At 42.9% G+C, this 24,128-nt stretch overlaps 1 protein-coding gene across 2 annotated transcripts; it reads right to left on the bottom strand.

Annotated features, from left to right (window-relative positions):
- Positions 1-1,879: 1,879 nt before the first annotated feature.
- On the bottom strand, positions 1,880-24,128 carry sncb (synuclein, beta). Of its 2 annotated transcripts, none has more exons than XM_035407500.1 (6): positions 23,729-24,128; positions 22,442-22,576; positions 8,430-8,459; positions 7,300-7,418; positions 4,843-4,920; positions 1,880-2,798 (listed from the first exon to the last, which is right to left on the bottom strand). In XM_035407500.1, the coding sequence occupies exons 2-6, from the start codon at positions 22,560-22,562 to the stop codon at positions 2,763-2,765; spliced, it is 384 nt and encodes a 127-aa protein (XP_035263391.1). In that variant the 5' UTR covers positions 22,563-22,576; positions 23,729-24,128; the 3' UTR covers positions 1,880-2,762. The 2 variants fall into 2 exon arrangements, with proteins under 2 accessions (XP_035263391.1, XP_035263390.1); XM_035407499.1 differs by having other exon boundaries at positions 1,881-2,798; positions 22,442-22,628; positions 23,729-24,127.

Raw genomic sequence — 24,128 nt, 5'->3', positions numbered from 1 at the left:
TTTGGTTAAAGGTCTTGTAGTAATGCTTTGTATTGCATTTCATTGAGACAGGGGATGGCCTGTTATGTCTGCCACAGCTAAATGATAAACGTTTTATGCTTTTTATAGGGAATCTGTCCTTTGACTCCATCATCGTCAAGTGGATGAATTAACTAACATATTGGCTGAATAATGATGAGTTCACCAGAGAGGCAAAGTCAAGATGGTGCTGATGATCACATTCTGGATCTAAAAGGCCTCAATATAATTTAAATGGAGAACATTGCTCATGCAAATGTGCGCATCCATAATATTTTTGATGTTTTGTGATGCAAACCATCAGTAGTGCTGTCGATTGAAGGTGGTGACACAGTTGGCTTGTGAAGCTCAGAATATCAGTTACGGTAATATATATTTAATCAGACTCCCAGAGGCACATTTTTACAATCATACATTTCTGCTTGTATTTCAGGGCCATATGAATTGAAATAAGCCATTTTACTCCCTGATTTGACATAATTATTATTATTTTTTTTACAGAAGAGACAATACATGACCAGATAATTCTGTCATGTTAATGGGTTTATAAAAAAGAAAAAATCAAAAGGACAAATTAATTTGGGAACATGGGAAGGCTTTTTCATACACTGCATAATCCAATAGGAATCATCATACCAGGGATTATCCCAATACAACTTTCTAAGAACACAGGGCTAAATGTAGTATCTTTTATCAAAATCCATGGCTGACCAATCAGGAATAATGAAGAAGATTAAGTGACCAGGTGTAAATAGACAGTTTAGTAATAACTATGGAGCTACCACCACCTAGTCTTTCAAATAATGAATCAGCATCCCACTTCAACATCTCCTCAGAAGACTGGTGTCTCCTGCAGGACAATGTACCCTGTGGTGATGTAATGGGTCAACTGACCCTATGATGATGTAATGGTGACGCAAGCAATGTGGCCCCTGGGGACTCAGCTGCCGTTGCCCTGGTTACTGTCTGGATATGAAGCTTTTATTGTTGAACTTTAGAGGGCGAGTTCAGAGCAGAAGGGCGCAGATCCATTCCTGCAGGGCCAGAGTGTGAATGATGTCTTTTGGCTCAAACCAATTATTCTGCCATAATATTGTAAAAGCTGATCTCACCATGTCTGGTTCACTCAAGTGTCAGACCACAGTAAAATGTTTTTTTTTAGGATATATGTGCACCTGTAGCTGAAATGAAAATACAGAAAAATACATAAAATAAGTCATTGTGCTGATTTGATAATTATGCACCAAAGTTTGTCTGCTTTTGTCGTGTACCCCTGGTTTAAATTCTAGATAAATACTCATTCAACAAAAAGTAAACAGGTGTTGTCAGAGAAATGTTTCCATTTTGGCAGATAGTGCAATGAAGTTCCTGTATCATATTAGATTAATTTAAAAATAGTCCATTGCACATATTTACGCAAACATTCAACATGGTGAAATCATAGTAGAAAAACAGGTACAGTAGCAACCGCAATTTCAGCATGAGAGTAAACCACCTCCAAAAGTCCTGCATTTCCCAAATCTAGCAGCATGATTGGAGTTCTCCAGTGACAAATATTAAACTTAACATCATTTGATAGGATGTTGGGCCACCACCTGTAGCCAATAGAACTTATGTTTACCTTGGCTGCAAATCAAGTTCCCCGACCACTGTCTGCTTGGAGATGGATCCCTGAATTCAGCCTACTTGTAGTTCAGGATGTTTGGGAGAGAATAGCTCCTGTACTGAGATCTGATTTTCTTCTGTATACCCTCTGGTATACAACCACATGGAGGGAATAATTATGCTAGCCGCACCCTAGAAGATCCAACGGGTGAAGGAGAAAACAAAAAACGAAATGTACAGAACAACCGTAAAACCCAACTTTTCTCATTTTTTATTATTTACAGAGAAAATTGTTATTTTTGCTCGACACAAAGACAATGTGGATTCCTGCATTCTTCGAAGCACATATTTGTAACTGACACCCAGAATAACTTTGAGACACATTTACACTGACTTTTACTTAATTCTTTTTTTTTAAATCATCAATGTGCACACACACACGCACGCATACACACATGCACACACACACACACACACATACACAAGCACACACATGCGCGCACACCCAGACACATATATACATATACATGTTTTGCCCATATCCATATCGAACTGATTTTTTATTCACAGGAATGATTTCACAAGCAACTGTAAAGATACCATGTATAAAAACCCAACATGTGAAACATCCATTAAACACCCGAATCATTAATAACAGAAAGAAAAAGAGATCCAACACACAGGCATTGTACACAGCTATATAGGATTATTGTTCTTGTACACGTTTCCCAGAGGGCATTGCAACTTCTCTCATTCTCATTTGACGATGTGAAACACCTACACACCACGCCCACAAACACAAGTACATGAACACAAACAGCACAAGGTCTCACATCTTTGGGAGGGAAACAAAGACGTGAGATCTGGCTGAGCAGGCATTCAATAAACAGCTACAACAAACACATTACAGGAGAAACATGACATTTTACAATATATCATTATTAAAAGATTAATTTTTTTAGTTTCTTAAACTTTTCAGGAAGAACATATCCGTGGGAAACTTTTATTATTTATTATTATTTTTTGCTAGAACGGTTCGTGTGTGTGGGTTTTGGCGTCTGTCCTTTCTTGTTAACTTTGATTTATTTTTATTCATTTTTTTGTGCTGCTGGTTGACTGAAGATTTGCGATAGCTGGTTTTACGCCTCTGGTTCGTAGTCCTGGTATTCCTCCTGCTGAAGAAACAAAGGAGAAGAAAAAATAGTTACGATGCAGAGGCCAACTTACTTAAAAATAAAGTTAAATTTATTGAATATCTATTTTATCTTCACTGCAAACCATTTTTGTTCAGTGCAGCGTGAGTGGTGCACAAGGCTTTGCTTTACTGAATGTAATATATGTTGCTTGCCACCAGAGGGCAGTGGTTCCTTTTAGAAACCGACTCCGAGACGCTAACAGCAATCTCAGCGGCTGTCTTTCTAACCCTCTTATTCATTGTTCATCCACACATTGGGGCATCAAAAAAGGTTAAAAGAAGGATGGCAGGTGAAATGACAAGCCCCATTTGGGATATTTTTGCTTTATACGAAAAAAAAAAAAAAAAGAATCTCTGCACGTTTGTATGGATCGTCCACAGTGAGATTCCCTATTCACAGCCAAATGTGGGGCGGTCTCTTCATCTACCCACAATGCACTGTGAGGCCTTGCATCACTGCCACACCCACACAGTTAGTGACAGCCCGCTGGTGCGTGGAGAGATGGGGGGAGGGCAAGGCAGAGCTTCATAGGCTGGGGGATGGAGAGGCGAGGGGGGCGAGGGAAAGAAAGACAGAGAGGAGGATCGGTGCACCTCCATTTCTTATTTTTTATTTTTTGCCTCGACCTCTCTGTCATTCCTAGGCTGATTTTTTATTTTTTTTTTGGTGTAAATTCACATCTTTATAATGCTCATTTTCTCTATCTGGGTCACCATGTGCAGTTTAATTAAGCATCGCTGCATGCTTCTGTGTTCAGCCTCCATTTAGAAAAAAATCCCAGTTAGAGTAAAATCCCCTTTCTAGTACGGCTAAGCCACTATCAACCCATTCAATAAAACCACGGGGATTCATTCCAATGGAGCACAAGCTATCTCTCTCTCTCTTTCTCTCTGCCTCTCACTTTTAATGTATAGGTAGCACACTTTATGTCAGCTAGGAGCCATTCCTTTGAATTTGCTTCTTACAATATGTCCAGTGCTGTGGACAGAAATAATAAAAAAGGGGGAATAGATCTTGTAGGGGTGGGGGGAGGGGTGGTCTTGGATCAAGGGCGGGGGATGCATGGCTGTTTTTCTCTCTGCTCTCGAGGGAAAGCTTTGATTCGCTAAAATATTTAAAAATCTTGCGAATCTACAAGCCTGTGCAGTGTGCCTCTGTATCCCTGAATCCCCTGACCCTCATAAGCCTCTGACTGGTAACACCAAGGGTGATCCTGGGGTGTTTCCATAGCACACTGACGGGGGTCGACAGCAGGACAGCCAAAGCCAGATCAGAGAGTGGATTTTTCCTTTAGCCAGAGTGAAGTGGGCATAACTGTATTTACCCTTTAAAATTACATTGTCAGGATGTGGTTATACCAAGACATGAAGGACAGTTTTGCTAATATATTATCAAGTTTGAAAATGCAGTTATATGCCCTGCAGTTGGCTGGACCTGTATATAAACCAATTTGCAGTGTTGTTTTCTTACTGAGTGCCTGTGGAGACAGGAGGAATAACTGAAAAGCAGCACAATGATGGCCTCTTCTCTCTTTAGCAAGCAAGAACACCTGACCTGGCTTATTTATTCACACTCAGCATAGAGCTGTGAGCAAAGTCTGTGTGACAGTGTGCGCGCACCGCACGTCTGTTTGTGTGTGTGTGTGTGCGTGCGCGTCTGTTTGTGTGTGTCAGCAGCATGTGAGGGCACCGCATGTGTGCCCACGTGTTATTACCGCACGAGTGGGTGTGTGTGTGTGTGTGTTCTTGTGTGTGTCTGTCAGAGTGGGTGTATGTGGCTGAGAGAGAGAGAGTTTGTTAGTGTGTGTGTGTGCATGTGTGTGTGCATGTGCGTGTGTGTGTCTATCTGAGTTGGTGTATGTGTCTGAGAGAGAGACAGAGAGAGAGAGAGTTTGTGAGTGTGTGAGAGCGTGTGCGCAGGCGAGTGTGTGTGTGATTGGTTGTGTGGATGTGTGCATGTCAAGTGCGTGTGAGTGCGTGAAAAGTGCGTGAGAGAATGTATGTATGACAGTGTGAATTCTTACCTGGGGGGCTTCCTCATATGTCTCCCCCTCTGGCTCCAGCAGGGGCTCCTCCACGGCCTCCTGTCCCAGCTCCTCTGGCTGTGGAACACACACGCGCACACACACACGCACACACACACACACGCACACGCACACGCACACACACGCACCAGCCTGAGTGACAGCTCTCTCCCCAGTCTAACTCGACCCTTGAGTACCCTCCCACAGTTAGTACTACAGGCTGCTTTAAGCACAAAGTGGAGTCACTCATCAAACGTTGATCAGCACAACGGTCCTCTGAAACATCCGTATGTCCTTCTCCAAGCTTCAGTTCTCACTCAGATCCATCCTTCATTGGCTTCAATGTGCTTTGGAATGTGCAATAGACCCACATGGAATGATATTCTATCAGTTTATATCTGTGTACCTTCATGTAACTGACTGCGTAGTAGTGGGAGCATGCATAATTGAACACGTGTGTTCTGTGTGTAAGGAAGATCATCGTTCTTCGCCAAGGAGGCATTGACAGCTTGCCATAGTGACACGACTCGACGATGCAACAGAGCACGGAAGCCTTCCAGCTGGATGACATTACCTAACTTAATGCGGCTCCGTCATTATTCGTGAAGGCGCAGACCAAACTGTGACGCTGCCTCGCCGGAGGCCTGAAGCGGTCTCCTCCCAGAGAAACGGAGCGCGGTGCTGACACCCGAACACCTGCCACCTGCTCGCCCGCGCTCCTCAGGTTCCTCTGGAGCTAAGCCGTGGACCGCGGCCAGCGTTAGCGTGTTTATTTTTAAACTCCGCTAATCAAGTCAATGAGGTCACCTTGGACCGGCCCCATAAATCTCCACCCCGCGGGAGAGGCCCAGCCCTACTTACGCTCCACACCTGGAACGCAGCCCCATGGGAAAGCAGGAAGGATGCGTTTAATGCGATCTCAAGCTCGTGAACCCCGCCCCCTTCCAGAAACAGTACGAGGAGCTTCCGGGCAGGGTGGAGACGGAGGTGGGCTTTGGTGAGAGAGGAGCCGGAGAGCCACAAATATCTGACACTTTCAAGCGTTTTTCCTTTATAGTTGCCCCCAGCGAACCTGTGCCATGTGACCCCTCCCCCCTCCCCCAAGTTGTGGGAAGAACCAACAACCCCCCCAAAATACAAAGTAGAAAATAGCCAGAGGGGAAGTGCAGAATGATGCAAACCAGTGTGGCTGTAATATCAATTTTCCCATGGATGACATTTAGATACTTTTAGGCAATGTAGTGAGAACGAGGCAAATATATTCTGGAACAGTCTGCATTATTTTCCATTTTCAGGGACTTACTTGCATCTGAATTATGCAAATGTAATGTTCTGAAAAAGTTATATTCTTTATTACAACCTTTCGAGAAGGCCAATAAAAAACAATAAACAAATTAAGAACGGCAATTAAACCTCGCGGCACAATTTCTAATTAAAATCCAACAAAAAAATCAATCCTATTTGCTGTACTGCGGAGACACAATTTAAAACATTTCACAATGTTTTGACTTCATGGTATAATAAAAGGTGCATTGTGTAACATTGATGTTTTGGTAATTATTGACATTTTATTTGGGGTTTTAGGCCAACAACACACGGGTAACGAAAGGGAACGAAAGGGAAACGCTTGGGTAAATGAAGGCTGGGGATTCCAAACAGGTGTGCTATTTAAGCAAGCTAACATCCCTGCACGCTCACAGTTGGGCAATTCTGAGCAGGCCCCAGTTACCCATTATTTTTGCAACCAATGGCCTGAGGAAAAGATCTCACATAAAGTATTTTCGACCGGCCTGGTTAAGGATGTGTTCACTTATTTTACACCATTTCCCCACAAATGAGGAAATCAAAGATCTTCTGAGGAAATCAAAGATTTCTCTGGCAAGTCAAATGTATCTAAGAGGAAGTGCTGGGTTGAACATGGCAATCGTTCAGTTTACTGCACACCTAACTGCACGGGGTGACTTTGGCGGCTTTGAACGGGTGTGCTCCCTGGGTCCATGCTAAAAGGCCTGCATGAAAGAGCAGTGTGGGTGTTGGATCGATGGCGCTGACTGAGGTGGGGGAAGGTCATGGGGGAGGGAAGGGGAGGAGAGGGGAGGAGAGGCAGCCTGGAGAAGCAGAGGTGATGTGGCAATAAGCGATACCTCCCCAGGGATGGACTGGGCCAGGTCTCCTGTCTCTTTCCCTCTGATACACCAGGAAACACAGGAGACAAGACCTGGCCCGGGGCCACATGCCTTCTGAGTGAACCTATGACCCAGCCCTTTATCCTCTAATGATTATTTATTTATTTTATTATTATTATTATTATTCTTAATAGTATTAGTAGTAGTAATACTAGTGATAATATGAGTGATAATAATAGTAGTAGCAGGGGTATTAGCTTTTGCCATGGTGGTAGCAGTATTAGTAGTTCCATGGGAAGTGTGAAATGATACATTCTTACGTTAGCATTACCTTCATATCAGCAGGGAAGTCCTCCTTCTTCACCAGGCCTGTGGCAGCAGCGATGTTGCCAGCCCCAGAGAAGACAGCGCCCCCTAGCTGTGAGGCTTGCTCCTTTGTCTTTTCAGCCACTGAGGGGGTGGGAATGCACAAGGTGTCACAGAGCACAGATTTTGTGCAAACTCACCAGTTTTAAATACCACTCTGCCCGTAGAGCAGGTAAGTATCTGTGCACACTGATAGACCTTCAGTCTTAGCTAACACAGCTCTCAAATGCTAAAAGTATTTTTTACAGAATCCACAAAAAAAGAAAAAGAAAAAAAAAATCACTAATACGTGGGTACAGTGACCTCTGCTGATATATTTTCTGCTGGTGTTCTAAAAAATAACTGTGCAGGCTATGCTACAATTTGCTTGCAATGTAGTTCATGGAAGAGAGAGAAAGCACTATCTGAGATGAACACTGTCTTTTTGTACTGTAGCTGCACAATTTCTTCACGGTATAGTGCAACTTAAATCCTGATATATAACTGGTTATGAGATGCATTTCAGTCTTAATTGCATTAATTAAGCAGGGGGGGAAATCCATTAAATGGAATGTTGCGTTTACCAGACCAGGCTGTGCACTGGCTACTGGTGAATCTAATTTAAATATAAGTCATGTTTCCTCAACATGAAAGCAAAGACAAATACAATCTAATCAGCTGGCTGTGTGACTCCTCACAGAGGAGTCTGTTACCGAGGAACAGGATCGTAGTGTATAAATAGAAACTACAAACACAATCCGTCAGGCAGTTCTATCATCCACCCTGCTAATAATAGCTATGGCAGCCTCACAAGAAAGGGGAAACAGCACTTTCTAAGGCAGCGATGGTTCTTCAGCATTTAGGTTGGGAGTAAGACTTGCTCTGGCCATTAATTATATCCCAATTCAAAATATCTAAATTCAACTTAAATCCCAATTGAGATATTTAAATGTAATGATTTACAAATCAAATGCATCAAATTCAGCTCCGAAATAGCTTCAAATAGTCAAGATTCCAATTAAATTCCAGGGTTCCTCTCTGCATTAACACTGCAGTGAACTAGTGTCTGTGTGTACCAGACCATGTGTAAACTGCCTTTGTGAAACTGAAACTTACCAGTCGCAACACTGTCTTTGGTGACGTTACCTGCAGAAAGAGAACGAGAGAGAGAGAGATAATACTTATTCACAATGAAAAAATGTTTCATGATCTAACAACAAAAGGACAACAACATTACAAAAAGAAATAATTGGGGAGGATTTTCTCATGGTGTTTGGAGCCAAAATGGCTCCTCATCAGAGCCGGGGTGACAGACGACACACTGACATATGACAGCAAGATCAGGGGTGAGAGTCTCTCTCACTCCATGCTTGCATTTGCACAACGAAAAAAAGACGAAAGAAAATAGAACATTGGTGCGTCATAATATAAAACCGTTATTATTTCCGAGGTAGGAAATTCTCAACGGGAAGACACAGCATACCTGTGAGCAACACAACTGACTGAATAATAATAATAGTACTAATCATAATGATAATAATGCATTTATATGAATGCGATATGCATTTCAGAAAATAAAACCATGCCTTCTTCACCCATAAATCCTGTAGAGTGAATACCGACGAAGCAGACAGAAACAGTGTGTGGAAACACAGCTGGAAGCTCTGTCCTTAGAGTGTGAGTCATGGACCCCCTGCTCCCCTGGGGGTGACCTTGTGGGGACTCCCAGCAGATTTATGGGTATTAAAAAGCACAAGCCTCCCCAAGAGGCAATCCCCTCCCCCCCATCCGAACAGACGCTGTGATGGCATAAACCGTCTCCCCTGCCCAAACTCCCCACGGTTCACACCTCTGCAGTGGCTCTCATATTCACAGTGTTTCTCATAAAAAAGGAAACTCTTCCCCGGGGGGCTCTGGCATTCTCATCCTTTCCACTGCTACATTGTGTCTCATCCCATTTGCATTCTCCTCCGTTTATTATACTGTATCCAAATGTGTTACCTGTCTTCTTAGCAGGTGCCTTTGACCAGGTTGAATTCCGCAGCTCAAATCTGACGACCCAAATATTTACTTTGCTCAAAGGGTGCAAAAAAGGATTAAGAAATCCAATCCCACCGCATACAGTACATTAACTCCTTACAATTATGAATACTTATCAAGGTAAGTAAAGACTCAAAAGTATGAATGCATTTGAAACATTTTAACCTCCTTGACAGGGTTCTATCTCGAAATGGATGTACAATACACAAAAATGAAATTTCAGCTTTAATGAGCTCTTCTATGTATAAGGATGCTTCTGTGAATGAATGGCATACGTGCCTTAGATATACAGAATGAGAATGCGGAACATTGCGATGACCCATCCCAGGTTTACAGGCCTTGGTTTCAGCAGGGACTTAATGACCGGATTCAGCTAATCATTGTGTGGATAGATGCTGTTTAGCCCTCTCCCCCACTGCTCTGATAGCAGGATGACCTGCTGGCTCTCCGCCTGTCAGGAGGACAGCTGACGCTCCGGCCTCAGCCTTCTGAACAGACTGAAACGCGTACGTTTCTATATTTCTGTTTTCCTACAATGAAGGAAATGTAGTTTTGCGTTAAAAAAAAACTGAATCTGAAGTGAATGTTTAGATGGACTCGCCTGTCAATCTCTCATGACAATCAAAAATGAGCCCAAAACAGCGAGCGCCTGGGCGGCGTTTCTGGCTGAAGCTTTGGCTCTCTGGCGCGTTCCGAATCCTTAACCACACCCGCGCCGACTGTTGCCAGGAGACCCTAGGGAAAGCACGTGATTGGCAATCGCTTTGTTCAGGGAGGGAGAGTTTAAATCAGCAAGACCTTTCCCAACTTACAGCACAATAGCGATGTCACTGGTTAATTTCCTGCGCCTGCAGTTTGCCTGTACTACTGTAGCTGTACCACTGACAGACTGCAGTGAAGAGAAGCGATGGCGGCTGGCTGTGCATATTTACGACATAAAGGCCCATGTGAGCCCTGCTGGATTAGTGAAGGGTGTTGCACCCCTGGACATGTGATTATGCAGTCCAAATTTGGGAATAAAGACACGTTTTCAAACTAAGATTCAGGAAAACTGTCAGGTATAAGGAGAGTTTTCAAGCTTAGAAGCCCGAAGAGGCGGTGGGAGTATAGGACAGTGAGGCTTCCTATACCCCACAAATGGTCAATAACATCTCTGATATTACTGACATGTGGTTGATCCATCCATTTCGTGGGTCTGGCACAGAATATCATTCTGGCATCAGAAGTAAAGAGGATCCTTATTATTTGGGGGTGCACATTGGTGTTCACATGCCTAACCTTTGTGCACATACCTAACCATTTCATGGTTAACTGCCTGGAAGCCTTATATTGCAGCACAGGGAAAAAAGGCGAAATAGATATGCTGTAGCTATTATGCCACAGAGGGCTATTTCTTTTTTCCACTTTTATATTAAAAGGTTTTTTGATGGTTTCTCTGTCTCCAATCAACCATTTTAGATCTCGTTGCTTCTGCCGCTAACACTCTGTCCTCACGCTCCTCTCTTTCGTTCTTCCTCTTCTTCAACCAAAGCTCACCGCTCTTCCTCTCCGTTCATACTGGCAACAACTGATGCTGTCTCTGTGCAATTCTCTGTAAATCTCTGAGGGTCTCTGCAACACAGTCTGACTGATTAACTGACCGATCGAGCAGCTGATTGATTGAAGTTGTTCCACTTCCTGTCCAAGGACTGCCATTTTGATTTACAGTGGATGTGGTCAGAGACACCTCCTCCAGACGGTGTTTGACTCAGGGAGTTGCAGTGATGAGGCTCTGATTAATAGGGGTTCAGTTAGAGCCAAGCCATTTTTTACAGTCAAAGTACATTTGGACCATGGCCCAGATTAAGCTCTCCGTTCAAGACGCTTGCAAGGCCATCATCTGTCTGTAATAAGAGATCAATTGTAATCCTGTTGGAAAACAAGCAGGGGATAGGCACTCTTCAGGCACTGTTACTTTTACCATCTAATGATTAAATGAATGAACTGGATTCACCATAGTCAGTCAATGTGAGCACAAGGGACAACCAAAAAGCATATACCAGTCTTCATATGCAGTGAAAATACCCACCTGAAATATTATAATATTGCAATATTAAAGTTTAAATTGGCAGGATGGCTTATGAAATTATTAGGACATACACATTCTTATATCCACACACACTCGTACACACAAACACTTACAGATAGACAGCCGTTCAGTGCTAGAGTCTCTCTATACAATGATTGAACGAGTAAGCAATGAGAATGAAAAAAATAAAGTTGGGTGAGGTTTCTGATGCCCCAATTGCGGTCACAAATGCACACACACAGAATTACAGTTCCGCATAGGACAAACTTCAAACTTCAGAAACCAGACAATGAAGACAAAGTGCCTGTCCTGTCAATCAATGCACCGTGGACACAGAAGCCAAATCAGTCCAATCAGTCCATGTCCACAGCACTGTGTGTTGTGGCCTCTGTGTGCACTGCCTGGTGTGCCTGTTGTACCCAGTCATCCCTATAAGTCTGTATGCCCTACCACCTTTCCCTTGGTTAAGCCCCGACAAAGTGATGTGAACCTGTGTCATCAGTCACCACTTTTGAATTAACATACACCATGATGCACCATGCTGTTTCTAAGCAGCAATGATTTAAAATAAGCAGTATTTTATTTCTAATGCTAAGGTGCAGTCGCAGGTTTTATCACTTGTGGGTTGGCGTGTTGTTTTGCCTGGCGCTGGATTTTGGAAAAGTGGCTGACGGGGGTTGCGGGGGGGGGGGGGGGGGGGCAGGGCAGTGGGAAGGCTCAGACAGTGTATATGAAAAGCTTCTCCTATTTATACATCTCATGTTTTATTTATGCAATTATCGCATTTCCTGTGGCTGACAGCTCCAAGCTTTATTGTACTTCTCCTTTGGTGGTAAAAGAGAGGGAACAATAACGTTTCATTTCTCTGGGAGAATGGTCTTCGGGAATAAAACAAGCAGGCGCACACACTTCCAATACGCTCTCCAGTGTGCACGACTGCCTCTTCCTGTTACCTTGGAAATAGCATCGCGGATATATGCTTCACTGACTCAGTGAGCAAGCCATAGAGCTTTTCTACATTAAGTGTAGTTTCATAAAGCACACAAGCACATCCAATATGCTACATTAGAGAAGGGCATAACAGCCATATAAATCCACAAAGCTCATCTAACACCTTATAACTTATTTAGCAAAGGATGTTACGATGCCGTTATGTCCAATGCACTGAAACTTATTTTTACAAACACATCAGGCGAACATTTGGCCACACGCTGTACACAGTGCTCTTACATTAATTATTTTTTCAAAGAGCAACACAGAAAAATTACTATGATTGGCAAGAGTATGTGCACAGTAATGGATCAGAGCTGAATCATGGGTGTGCAAAATGGCCGGTGGGAAGTCTCTGTAGTGGCTTATCACTAAACGGTGTTCTGTGTGACTGAATCGGGGCCACTGGTGAAACTAACCTAAATGACAAAATTAGAATTCTGGGACAGACGCAAGAGTGGGACAAGAGCTAGGTGTGCGTAGCAATGGAGGGTGGAGGGGTTTAGTGACTTATCACCTGTAAACCCCTAACAGTCTGGGCACTGCATGTGTCACTGGAACTCTTCTCCCTAATCCTGCTATGGGTCACTCTTATCCCCTGTGTGTTGGGTGTGGGATGGGGATACCTGGCGGGGGGGGGGGGGGGGGGGGGGGGGGGGGGGTCTAATGGACGGGTGAAGACACCCATAAGCCCCATGGGTCTCTCTCATGCAGCTCCGCACTCAGTTCTAACAACAGCCCCTCCCTAAAAATCCCCCCTCCCTCATGGTAGCCAAAACGTATAACAGCTGGGGTATTGATCCGACAAACAAGTGAGTTTGTGTGTTTATTTGTGTGTGCATGTGCATACATGTATAGGTGTGTGCGTGTGTGTGTGTATTTGTCTATGTATAAGTGCCAAATGCATTTTGCTCATGCGAAACCTATGAAAATGCATTTCTTAGCTAATCTCCCTCTGCTGTGCCGTGCCGTGCTGTGAATCTCTGTGTCTTTACCTACCTTGAGCTCATTTCATGTGCAGGCTCCCAGACTGGGACTGGATGACTTTTTGGAGAGAAATGGGACGTGTTGATGATTAACACTTGTACAGCATCTGAGGCTTGGCTTCTCACGACTTGTCTGCTAAAAATCAAGCCACCAGCCCAGCCCTGAGAGTTTACAGGAACGGCCTGTCCCTGCCCACTTAACTCCGGTGCGGTCATCTACTGTAACAAACAAATGTCAATCAGTCAGTCAGTCAGTCAGTCAAGTCACCAAGTCAACCGTACAGCCAATCAGTCAGTTGGTGAGTTGCATGATCCAGGATAAAACAGCAGTCTGTCAATCAGCCGGACAGTGAGTGGTCAGTCAGCTACTCAGACCGTAACTCAGCCCAATCAGGCCAACAGTTATTCAGTCAGTCAGTTTTAGGCTCCAGAATATTGCAGAACAGTCTGCCAGATTCAGTGAGATAGCCAGTCAGTCTGTCAGACAGTAAGTCAGCTGGTCAACCAATAAGTATGTAAGTCAGACAGTAAGTCAGCTGGCCACCCAATCAGTCAGTAAGCCGCAAGCTCCAGGATACTGCAGAGCAGTTTGTCAGCCAGTCAGCCAGCCGGTAAGTTGCAGGCTACAGGAAACAGCAGGGCAGTCAGGCTGATATAAAATTGCGATTTTGGACTGAACTCACACCAGGCCCACAGCAGAACTGCTCGGGTTCCAATCCTCCCACTGCTTCAGTGCCCAGGAATAATGAGGGCGATAACGAGAGAGAGAGAGCCTCTTTAATGAATCACTGCTGAGGTATAACCTAATTACCACAGAGGTACAGCTCCATGTTACAGACACAGCTGTCAAACAGCCCAAGCTTTGTCCTTCAGTGAGAAAATGGGACAAGGAATACTATTTAGAATAGTGGGACATTATACTGCAGCTGAAAACCACAGGGGGTTTGGCCCATTACTCTAAATAATATTTCTAACATTATGAGTAACTGACTTTCTTGCAGTAGCACCAGTCAGAACTGAGTCAGAACTGAACTAAGCTCTTGGCGGAGAAGACGGCTATACATTGAGTCTTCAGCTTGGTTTTTCTGAGTTGTCAGGTGGGTCAGATATGGGAGAGGTACCAGGAAGGGCCTCTAGGTTTTTAGTTTTGACAGTAATGAATAATTTTAACAAGTAGGCCTATAATCCAATTTGTTCTTTTTTCCGACACACAATGATTTCAGACAGGTTCATCTAAATCCTTCTATATCTATTTAGCTATTTGGTTCCCAGAAAGAGGAGAATTTCAATCAGTCATATAGCTATCAATTTCCCTCCTAGAAAGAGCTTACTCAGCAAGTTCCACATCACCACAGCTCCATAACAAAACAAAGTCTAGCCTGTGGCTTTTCTACGGTGGTGTAGCAAACTTGGAATGAACCATGGAACTTAAGAAACATTCAAACTATGTGTGTTTCTCCAGTATCAGATATTGGCGGAACCTGAACTACAGTATCTGAGAAGCTTTATTCTGCTCCTCCTTCGTTTGGCTCCGTCCTCCTCCCCCCCCCCCCCCCCCCCCCCCCCCCGCCACCCCCAGCGCCCGCCATTGTTGCCTATGCCTAGAACACACAGCCACATGTGGCCATACGCTTTTTATGGAAGGAATGATCTTGGGGATGAAGCTTGCTGAGTCAGACCCCTGATCTTCAGTCCAAGACCCCACCACTGGAGTATCCCCCCTCCAGAAAAAAGCCCCGCTCATTTAAGTGTCACCTCTGGGGAAACAGTCACAGCCAGTTGAGCTCGGAGACACAGCCCCTCACACACAGTGCCCCCTCCCCACACACAGACAAACACGCACACACTGATTTCACGGTGACCATCCACAGAGGAGAAGCAACATAGACTGAAAACTAGCAGCAGCTAATTACAGTGCAGCCAGTCCATTTACTTAAAGTACAGTCAGTGCATGTCTATATGCCAAGTTCTAAACCCATGCCCTTTTGTGATCAAACCTTAATCCTGTTCTTTAACCTTTAGCCTGACAGCACATATCCAGCATACAACAACCAACTCAAGCAAGAGGCCTGGTTATTTAAAAAGAAGAGTGATGCTCAAGCTAAAAGCCATTCTTAGACTCACAGAGGGATCAATCAAATTGGGCAATATATTAACCCACTGAAAACAATGGATTATGTTTCATATTGACCAGCTCCTGACAATATACAAAAAATATTACTGTTGCTATTTCCTTTATATAAGCATAATTTCAGTATACTCAGTATAGATTCAATACATCCAGACTGTATGTGACAGAAGCAAAATACTTGATACTATGGCACGTCACAACATAAATTCTCACCTGGCACATCTACAAGTCTAAGTGGAAGAAAATGAACTGTAGAGGACTGGCCCACATGTTTTACATTCCTTTCTTTCTTCATACGCGCAGTACAGTTTAAATGCCTGTCACAGGCTCAAGCACATCATTCGCTAGAGCTTCCTGTTCTGTGGTGAAGTCACCTTGTGAGCACTCTCTCTTTTTGATTCCCCCCCTTTTCTCTGCTTTCCATTGGCTGGCATGAGAGGATGGGGACAGGTGCATACATACGTGATAGTCCTGAACTCTTTACATAAGGGAAACATTTTAACACAATCCTGCAGATTCCCTGAGAAATGTCAACAACAAAAAAAACCTTGCCAACCAAAGTGTACAATCATATGAAAGATATTTTCCCCTGAACCAATTATTATTATTATTATTAGCTGAGGGAGTGCACAGGCCAAAGAAAACGAGTTGCCTGGGCTGGGGGTCGGAGAGGGCCGGATGTAGGAGAGTTAGCTGGGTCTGGCTGGAGACGTGGGGGGTTATGGTGGAGCTTTTTTGGGGTAACAGAAAAATGATTAATAAAAAAAATCCACGTGAGAGTTGTCTCCTGGGGTAGGTCCAGGTCTCACAGCCGTGATGTTCAGAGGGGCCGGTGTGCAGACACAAAGCACTGGACGTGCTATTCGGGTGACTGAGTAACTGGCAGTGCTGGAGGTGTGCAGTATGGTCAGAGCTGCTGGGTAAAATTACTACCCCCCCCCCCCCCTCCTTCAGGGCCTGGGACAATGTACCCAGTTGCCCCCCCTTCCACAGAACCCCCTGGCTGGTTCTCTCACAAGACACATGTCAGAAGCACACACAGCTTTTAACTGGGGTTGCCAGTTCCAAAAAGTGCATGCCTGTAAATGACTAAATTTCCCCCACCTCTGTGGAAGAAATGGGTAAGATGCAATACTCCCAAAGACAGACAAAAACATGTATATTTTAAAAGCTGACCCATTGTTTTTTATCACTTGTGAGAGGGGGTGAAATCTAATAAACAATACGGTCTTAAATGCGCTTCAAGCAAGATAAGATGTGCTTCCATACACCAAAAAAAAAAAAGAAAAGAAAATAAAAGGCACTTGTTTTATAGGCGTTTAGTAACTGGTGACAGCTGGTCAGCCTCACTTAATCATCATCGGGATTTTCCCATAATGCTTTGCAATCAGTGCAGGCCACAATACCACAACATCAGGAAGCTACATACAGCCGGAAGATTTGTTCTACTTTGACTAGTATTTCAATATGATAGGGAAAGAATACATAAGAGTGCAAGTCACAGTGATGAATGGTATTTTTGCTTTGCTTGTCATAAACTTAATTTCTTTTGTTTTTTTGTGCGGTAAAGCAATACTTGTAACATCCATCATTCAAGCACTCCATACACCCCTCTGCCAACATCTTTAACCTCATTCTCCCCCAAATAAATATAAGATTTTAAAAGAAGTGAAGTGTGGGAGCGGGAGTTGAGATAAAAGTCACTCAGGCGGAAATGAGAAGATTGAAAATTTGAGAATAAACTACTAATTGCAACCAAAATTAAATAAAATAAACATATTCCTCAGATGTGATGCTTCTTGTCCTCTCCCCTCCTTGACCCCTCCTTCTCTGTAACTGCTCCCCCATTTTTCTCCATGGGCTACTTCTCCAAATGCTTATTTTATCCCTCCTTGCCTCCTCGGTCCTTGCCTGACAGAAATCGATTGAGGGCCGCCATCTTCAAGGATATTCCAACCCGTTAAATGCTCCTTGAAGGAGCGAGGAGCGAGGAGGTAGGAGACTCCCGAAGGGTGCATTAATTAGTATTTTCTTTAGAATGTGCAACATATAAATGATCAACCTGTGGATCTACCTCTCCACATTTGCCATACTTGTAATTGACGTGGCTTAGAACTGACACTTGTCTGAACAAGGACCTTCCATTTGCTGAATACATGTTTACTTGATTCCTCAGTCCTCGCGTCTTTCCGTGCATCCACTGATGGGTGGAGCAAGGAGGTTGGAAAGGACGCAAGGAAAGGAAGCAAGGAGTTAAAAACATAAGTGATTGGAATGCACCCAATGGCTTTGCACTCTATGACATCTTGACAACTCCTTCTATATGGCCCTGCCCTCTTTCCAGCTCTTGACTGAGAGCGTCAAAGTGCAGTCACAAGTTCTGTACTCACCAGATACAGTTCTACATTATTTGAATGCTGAACATGTTCAGCATTGAACATTCTGTCTCCTTTGCATCAATGGTGAAACATTGTGATTTGATGCACCTTATAAAAAAGGCCTTGACCAAGTACAACACTGTGGAACTGAACATTCTGAACCTTTTACCGTCTGGAATCTCCTGATGTCAAGGAGCAGGGAGAATGGAAGGAACACATGCGGATCTGGTGAGCTGAAGTATTTGTGGCACAGCTTTCCAGTGCACAAGGACTACAGAAAGCAATCAGCACATATAATAATAATAATAATAATAATAATAATAATACATAGCAGCAATTTCAGAGTTTGAGCGGCTTGTGGAACATGATGCTGCAATCAGCTATGTCCATGCTCGCTGAACACAGAGTTCATGTTCAAAATGTCATGTGATCTGATTTATGCTGCATGGGAGAAATATTTTTCAATATTATTTTTTCAAAAGGAACAATGGCCTAATATTCTGAATATTCATCATCATTCAAGTGCTGCAAATCAGACATGTCCATCTAACAACACCATGAATTGTCACAACCCTGAACAGCCAATGCATGTTGAATACTAAAACCAGACTGGCAGCCATATTGTTCAAGCTATAGATGCCACTCAATTTTTCCATTGTGCAGGAGAATTTGCCCTTCAATTCAGTGTATCAAGGTCAAAGTCTGGAATTAAACAGACCGAGAATTAAAGCTGTGACATAGCATTATGCAAATTTTCACACACTGAAATATGACTGACTGTCATTTCACCATATTTGAATGTAGAAATCTTTCCTTCAAAATATATTTAGGCAGTTGAAGTGTCCTTGTTCAAAATGGCAGTTTGATCAGACTCACGGTTCATCAGGAGAAGATTTTTAAATATTATTTTTTCCGATGGAACAATGGCTGACAATACTAAATAACATTTCTTTAACAGCGACCATGTTTTTCAAGCTATTGACATCATTCAATATGTCTCTAGTTCAGGATGACATGCCTTTCAATTCAGAACATGTTTCAAGGCCAAAGGCCATGTCTGATATAAATGACAGGGATTTTACTGGACATGGCCAAATAGGTCAATTTAATTGGCTCACCATTCAGCCAACATTAGTTAGGGAAATGAGATGTTGTTAGGTTCATGAGAAGATTCTTTCGTGTTTTTCAGAAGATTCAAAATAATCGAAAAATTATTGCTTGTAGCCAAGTTCTTATAGATAGCAAATTCACAATAATAATAATAATAATACTAATAATAATAATAATAGTAATAATAATAATAATAATCATTTTGTGAGCATAAACTTAAATTCAACCTCCACCTTCAATCTTAAATTTCACCAGCGCCTTGTGATGACACCAATATTATGTGACATGCGCACTGGGGCCTTAGCCTGTTCTTCTGTGGCTACAGGTAATTTGCAGCCCCCCAACAAATGTCACCTGCTGTGTGAGCAGGCTTGGGGGAGGGGGAGTGGCTGGAGGAAGGAGAGAAGGGGGGGGGGGGGGGCAGGACTGTAGTAGTGCTGCATCCCTAGAATGCAAATGACAGGAGATAATAAAATAGGAAGTGGGGGTGAAAAAACAATGAAATAAAATGAAATACAGCCTTTTCCGAGTGATGCAGACATGCTGCAGGCTGGTGGCTCGTGCATGGCTGTGCTGAAAAGGGGAGGGGGAAGGGGGGCATGTGACTCAATCACACCAGGGGGTTCCTCTCTGCGCAACCCCAAGCCCAGGTCACTTGTCGTCTATAATAATAGAGCATCCTTAATATGTGCCGGTAACAGAAAGTAATATATTACCTCAATCCCAAATTCATATATTCAAATAAAAATAAAACAATAAAACAATCAACTCCAAAACCCCTAACCACCACCATCAGTGCTAATCTCCAAATCGGAGACATGCATCTCTCTGGGTGTACTGGGAGACAACCGGCTTGTATGGTGAATGTGTCCTGCATCTGATTGGACAGTGCAGGGTAAAGGGGGAGGGGTGGGCATTTACAAGCCCAAAGCTATGGGAGGGAGGGAGGAAGAGAGAGAGAGAGAGAGAGAGAGAGAGAGATTTTCTGTTCATCCCCACCTATACTTCTCCATATGGATAACGCTGCCTCAGGAAGAATATGAGAGATTAAAAGGAGGGGTTCATTTAAAGTATGATCATAGATGTATTCCCCACACGTCAATACAAACCTTACAACAGCAATATGCAATGACAGTGTTTGTGATGTAATCGTAATTGAATAAAGTTGGATTGGTTTGGTCATTTTTAAAGATAATTTAATATAATAATAATAATAATAATAATAATAATAATAATAATTGCATTGGTATTGATGGTAACTGTTCATCTCCATATCATCATCATTTCTCTCTTCATGCTGGATCATTCACAGCAGCCATTTTGCATGAGAATGCTCATCACATATCAGATGAAGTGAAAAGAAAAGGAATTACTGAACAAATAAATCTGTGTGTGTGTGTGTGGGGGTGGGGGGGGGGGGGGGGTGAATAGGTGGAAGGTTGAGAAGGACAATGAGGCACCCCCTACTCTCTGCTATAAATAATATGGGGCTATCTCAGCTTAATGTCTCACCCAAAACTAAGACCCTGCCTCCTACAGCACAGTGTTGCCATTACAGCTTTGCGCTGGGCTTAATTTGGCCAAAAGGGAAGATGGCCCAGGAAACACACAGCAAAAACTTTCCCATCCAACTACTAACCAAACCCACCCCAGTTTAACTTCAGCAATTTGCCATGAGAAAGCTACAGGTTAGTAGAGAAAAACTGCAGTCCTTCAAAATGACATGTACTTGAAACCTTAGACACTGGCATTATAATCACCTGGCATACAGCCAAATTTTAATAAAAAGGAATTATATCCCCTGGAGATTTCGGAATAACAGAAAAGTTTAAATATTAAAAGAATCCAGAGTTTCTAGGTAGCTAGCCAGAGTACGCTAGCCTGGAGCTATGTTAATTTGAAGGAAAGTCCAAGGCTTCATAAAGTATGTGAGGCTCAACAGTGTGTACATGCTGACAAAAACAGTGCAGACTGCTGAGCACGCTCACGCACAGAGCGTGCCACGATTCCGGGACACCGCTCCGAGACATTCACTTCCCCACTGCACCGCTAGGCACAGATTATAATGCACGGGTATCCTGAAGATTTGCCAAGTCGGTCAGCTTTAAAACCTGGGCAGAGGAAGTCTGCATTAAGCTTGTCTGCTTTCCTCTTGGCCTAGACTAGGGGTTCGCGTGGTCATTGTCTTCAAATAAATCATAGAAACAAAATCAACAAGTAGCATTCTTTGCCCAGTGTACCTGGCTGCAGAATGAAAACAAAGGTAAAAGAACAGGTGTTTAAAATACAAGATGAGAGTAAGTGACTCAATCAATCAAAATAGCCTACTGACAAAATTAACGTAGTTACGATTATATTTCAGTAGCCAGGCACTATCTTTGCTGAGCACACAATTCCACGTAATTCTAAATGCGACTTCCTAAGTGTTCAGCATACATTCGTTACCGTGTCCTGAAATTAAGATTCAGCAACAGTTTGCAAACGTTAAAAAATTATATGAAAACTAATAAAACGTGAACAAATGAAACGTCCAATAAAAAGACGTTATGCAGTGTGCTTCGTTAATCGGGGGACGTAGCTACATCGAGCTCCAGTAATGCAACGTTAAGAGGCTGAAATGTCACTGAAGGGTGAGGAGAGCGCACCATCTTGTAACTGTGAATAATCTTTGTAGGGTCTAAAAGTGTATCGTCCAAATCGATCCATCCCGACAATCTGAAAAATGCAGAGGATCTCATTCGAGGTCTATTCAAACTCATATCACACATGTACAGGGCACGGGCACCTCAAGGAGAGCCTACGGTGCGATTTACGTACATGGGGTATAGGTTTATACTCGCTTAATTTTACAATTGAAATAAAAGCAAAAAAATACCTTCGCAATTAAACTGTTGTATTATTAAATAACCGACTATTTAGTGGAATATGTTTAACGAAATTCTCCCACTTCATCAAATTCTGTAAAAATGGCTCAGAGGCAGCCTATTGAGATGCCACACAGAGTTGTGGTTAAACACTTTGCTACCGAATGCAACACGCTGAATAGCACAGCTGAGTCCACACCTCACACAGGCGTCCAAAGGAAGCAAAGGAGTCATAACCCTGCTGGCAGACTTTCGTTGAAATAAATGCTTCTTAAAAATATTTATATAAGCCTTAAACGGGAGAACCTGATTCGGTGGGAACGCATGATGGTAAAATAATGAACACTCCACCCCCATTCCAGCCAATCTACAATCATAACACGATTAGCTATCCCCTGGCCTATTGCGTCGCTCTAACTGGAGACGTAGGAGGATTTTTTTTCCATCACTGCGCTACGACAACCGGGACAAGCAATTGGTCGCTTCCCTCATGGTCCTCTCGTAGGTTACGCCGTTTTCTTGCTAACACAAATATGAAACATAATTTAATTTGCACCTTACCCATATACATGACCCCTTCTTTAGTTTTCTCGGCCGCGACTGCCACCCCTTCCTTGGTCTTCTCTGCGGCCGCTGCCATTCCTTCTTTGGCTTTAGACAATCCTTTCATAAAAACATCCATCTTGGCTCCTTGTGCTGAGGAAGAGAGCGACTCAGTAACACGGGTATGCGTTGATTGGGAAATAAGCTGTGTTTGGAAAATATAAAAGAAAACATTAATTAATTAATTAAAATGTACGCCCTTATTTATCCCACCATATGATATTTGCACACGGCATAGGGGGGTAAGTAGGCGAGGAATCACTTAGCTACCGTGTTTGCCAATTCCCTTAACGAAGGGAGGAATAGGCTACGGTGCTGTCCTGCAGGTAAGCCAGTATATTCACCCAAACACGAAATATAAATGAATAATCGAATAAAAGAACAAAAATCTCACCTCCCAGCAATAATTATCATATAAATGCTAGATATCAAGCATTGGGAACAGCAACAACCTGGGGGGTGTAAGGGTTAACTGTGCACGCGCTCATGAATTGTAATTTCACTGTATGGAGTAACGTTTCTGTCACGAACCAAGAACACGTTGCATGCCAGTAATACTACTTTAATCAGCACCCCGTGTTTGAAACAGATCGCGTCTGACAGAGGGATGTACGTGACTTCATTATTTATATCCTATTTTTTTCTTTATTGGTACACACAAACAATGGGAGAGCCAAAAATAAAATTAAAATTTAGAATTTTGAGATTTAATAGGCTTAAACAAACAACTTGACAAGAAACTCTTGCTATTCATTTTTCCCCCCTGAGAAGTGTACATAATATTACTGTAGTGTTATTTCCAAAATGGAATTATATATTAATTCATAACATAACCTAATATGCTGAGATACAATACATGTATACTATACGAATAGTCCATTCGAGAGACTTGCAATGCATAAGACATTTATAGATACATATAAATGAATACTGTATTAAAATTTAATATTTAACGAATTATTGCAAGTGTTCAAAATCAGGCCACAGGACCCCCGTGAAGCAAAAAGCGTCGACTGATGAGGATCCATTTCATTTCACTTGCGATGCCGCTACTGGATACATCCATGTCAATCACAAACCGATATTTCTATTGCTTTTAGAAAAAAAGCTAAGTGGCATGTTTGGTCAAAAAAAAAAAAAATCTATTGATGTTGTATATATCTAGCCTACATCACGATACAGTTTTGGTCTCTATTCTAGCGTTGGCAAAACACACAGAAAATCGAATTCATATAAGAAACGTACCTTTCAGAAACAGTGAGACCTACTCCCTTGTCGTTCAATCGCACTCCGGTAGATTCAAATATCGTCGAAGGGGGTAAAATCAGAATATGATCACGAGGTGGAACTTCCTCTCCCCGTTCTCAGCCAATAGCTGCAGACCTTCTCGTGGTGTGGATGAGAGAGTTAGTCAGACCCTGTCATTGATCTTCCCGAAGATGTCAGATTGTATATGGACCTATGTTGTTATGTCTGTTTAATGTTGCAAGAAGCGTCCCCCTATAGACGAACGCCCTGCTTAGTCTGCGGATTTCATCAACGCTGGCTTACAAATCCCGTAATTAACACAGTGACACGCCGCACGCTAAACACAACCCCCACACCTTTTTGCAGTGTCGGGCTTCAGTGCAAGGTTTACGAAAGG

This window comes from Anguilla anguilla, chromosome 3 (assembly GCF_013347855.1).
Source record: "Anguilla anguilla isolate fAngAng1 chromosome 3, fAngAng1.pri, whole genome shotgun sequence".
NCBI lineage: Eukaryota > Metazoa > Chordata > Actinopteri > Anguilliformes > Anguillidae > Anguilla > Anguilla anguilla.
This window is presented reverse-complemented; position numbering and strand designations above follow the sequence as displayed.

Excerpts from the sequence above, each read along its gene's own strand:
- sncb (XM_035407500.1), bottom strand. The coding sequence starts at position 22,562 with ATGGATGTTTTTATGAAAGGATTGTCTAAAGCCAAAGAAGGAATGGCA. Across the intron at positions 7,419-8,429 it reads CAAAGACAGTGTTGCGACTG|TGGCTGAAAAGACAAAGGAG; the intron begins GTAAGTTTCAGT and ends CCACCCCCTCAG. Across the intron at positions 2,799-4,842 it reads CATATGAGGAAGCCCCCCAG|CAGGAGGAATACCAGGACTA; the intron begins GTAAGAATTCAC and ends TTGTTTCTTCAG.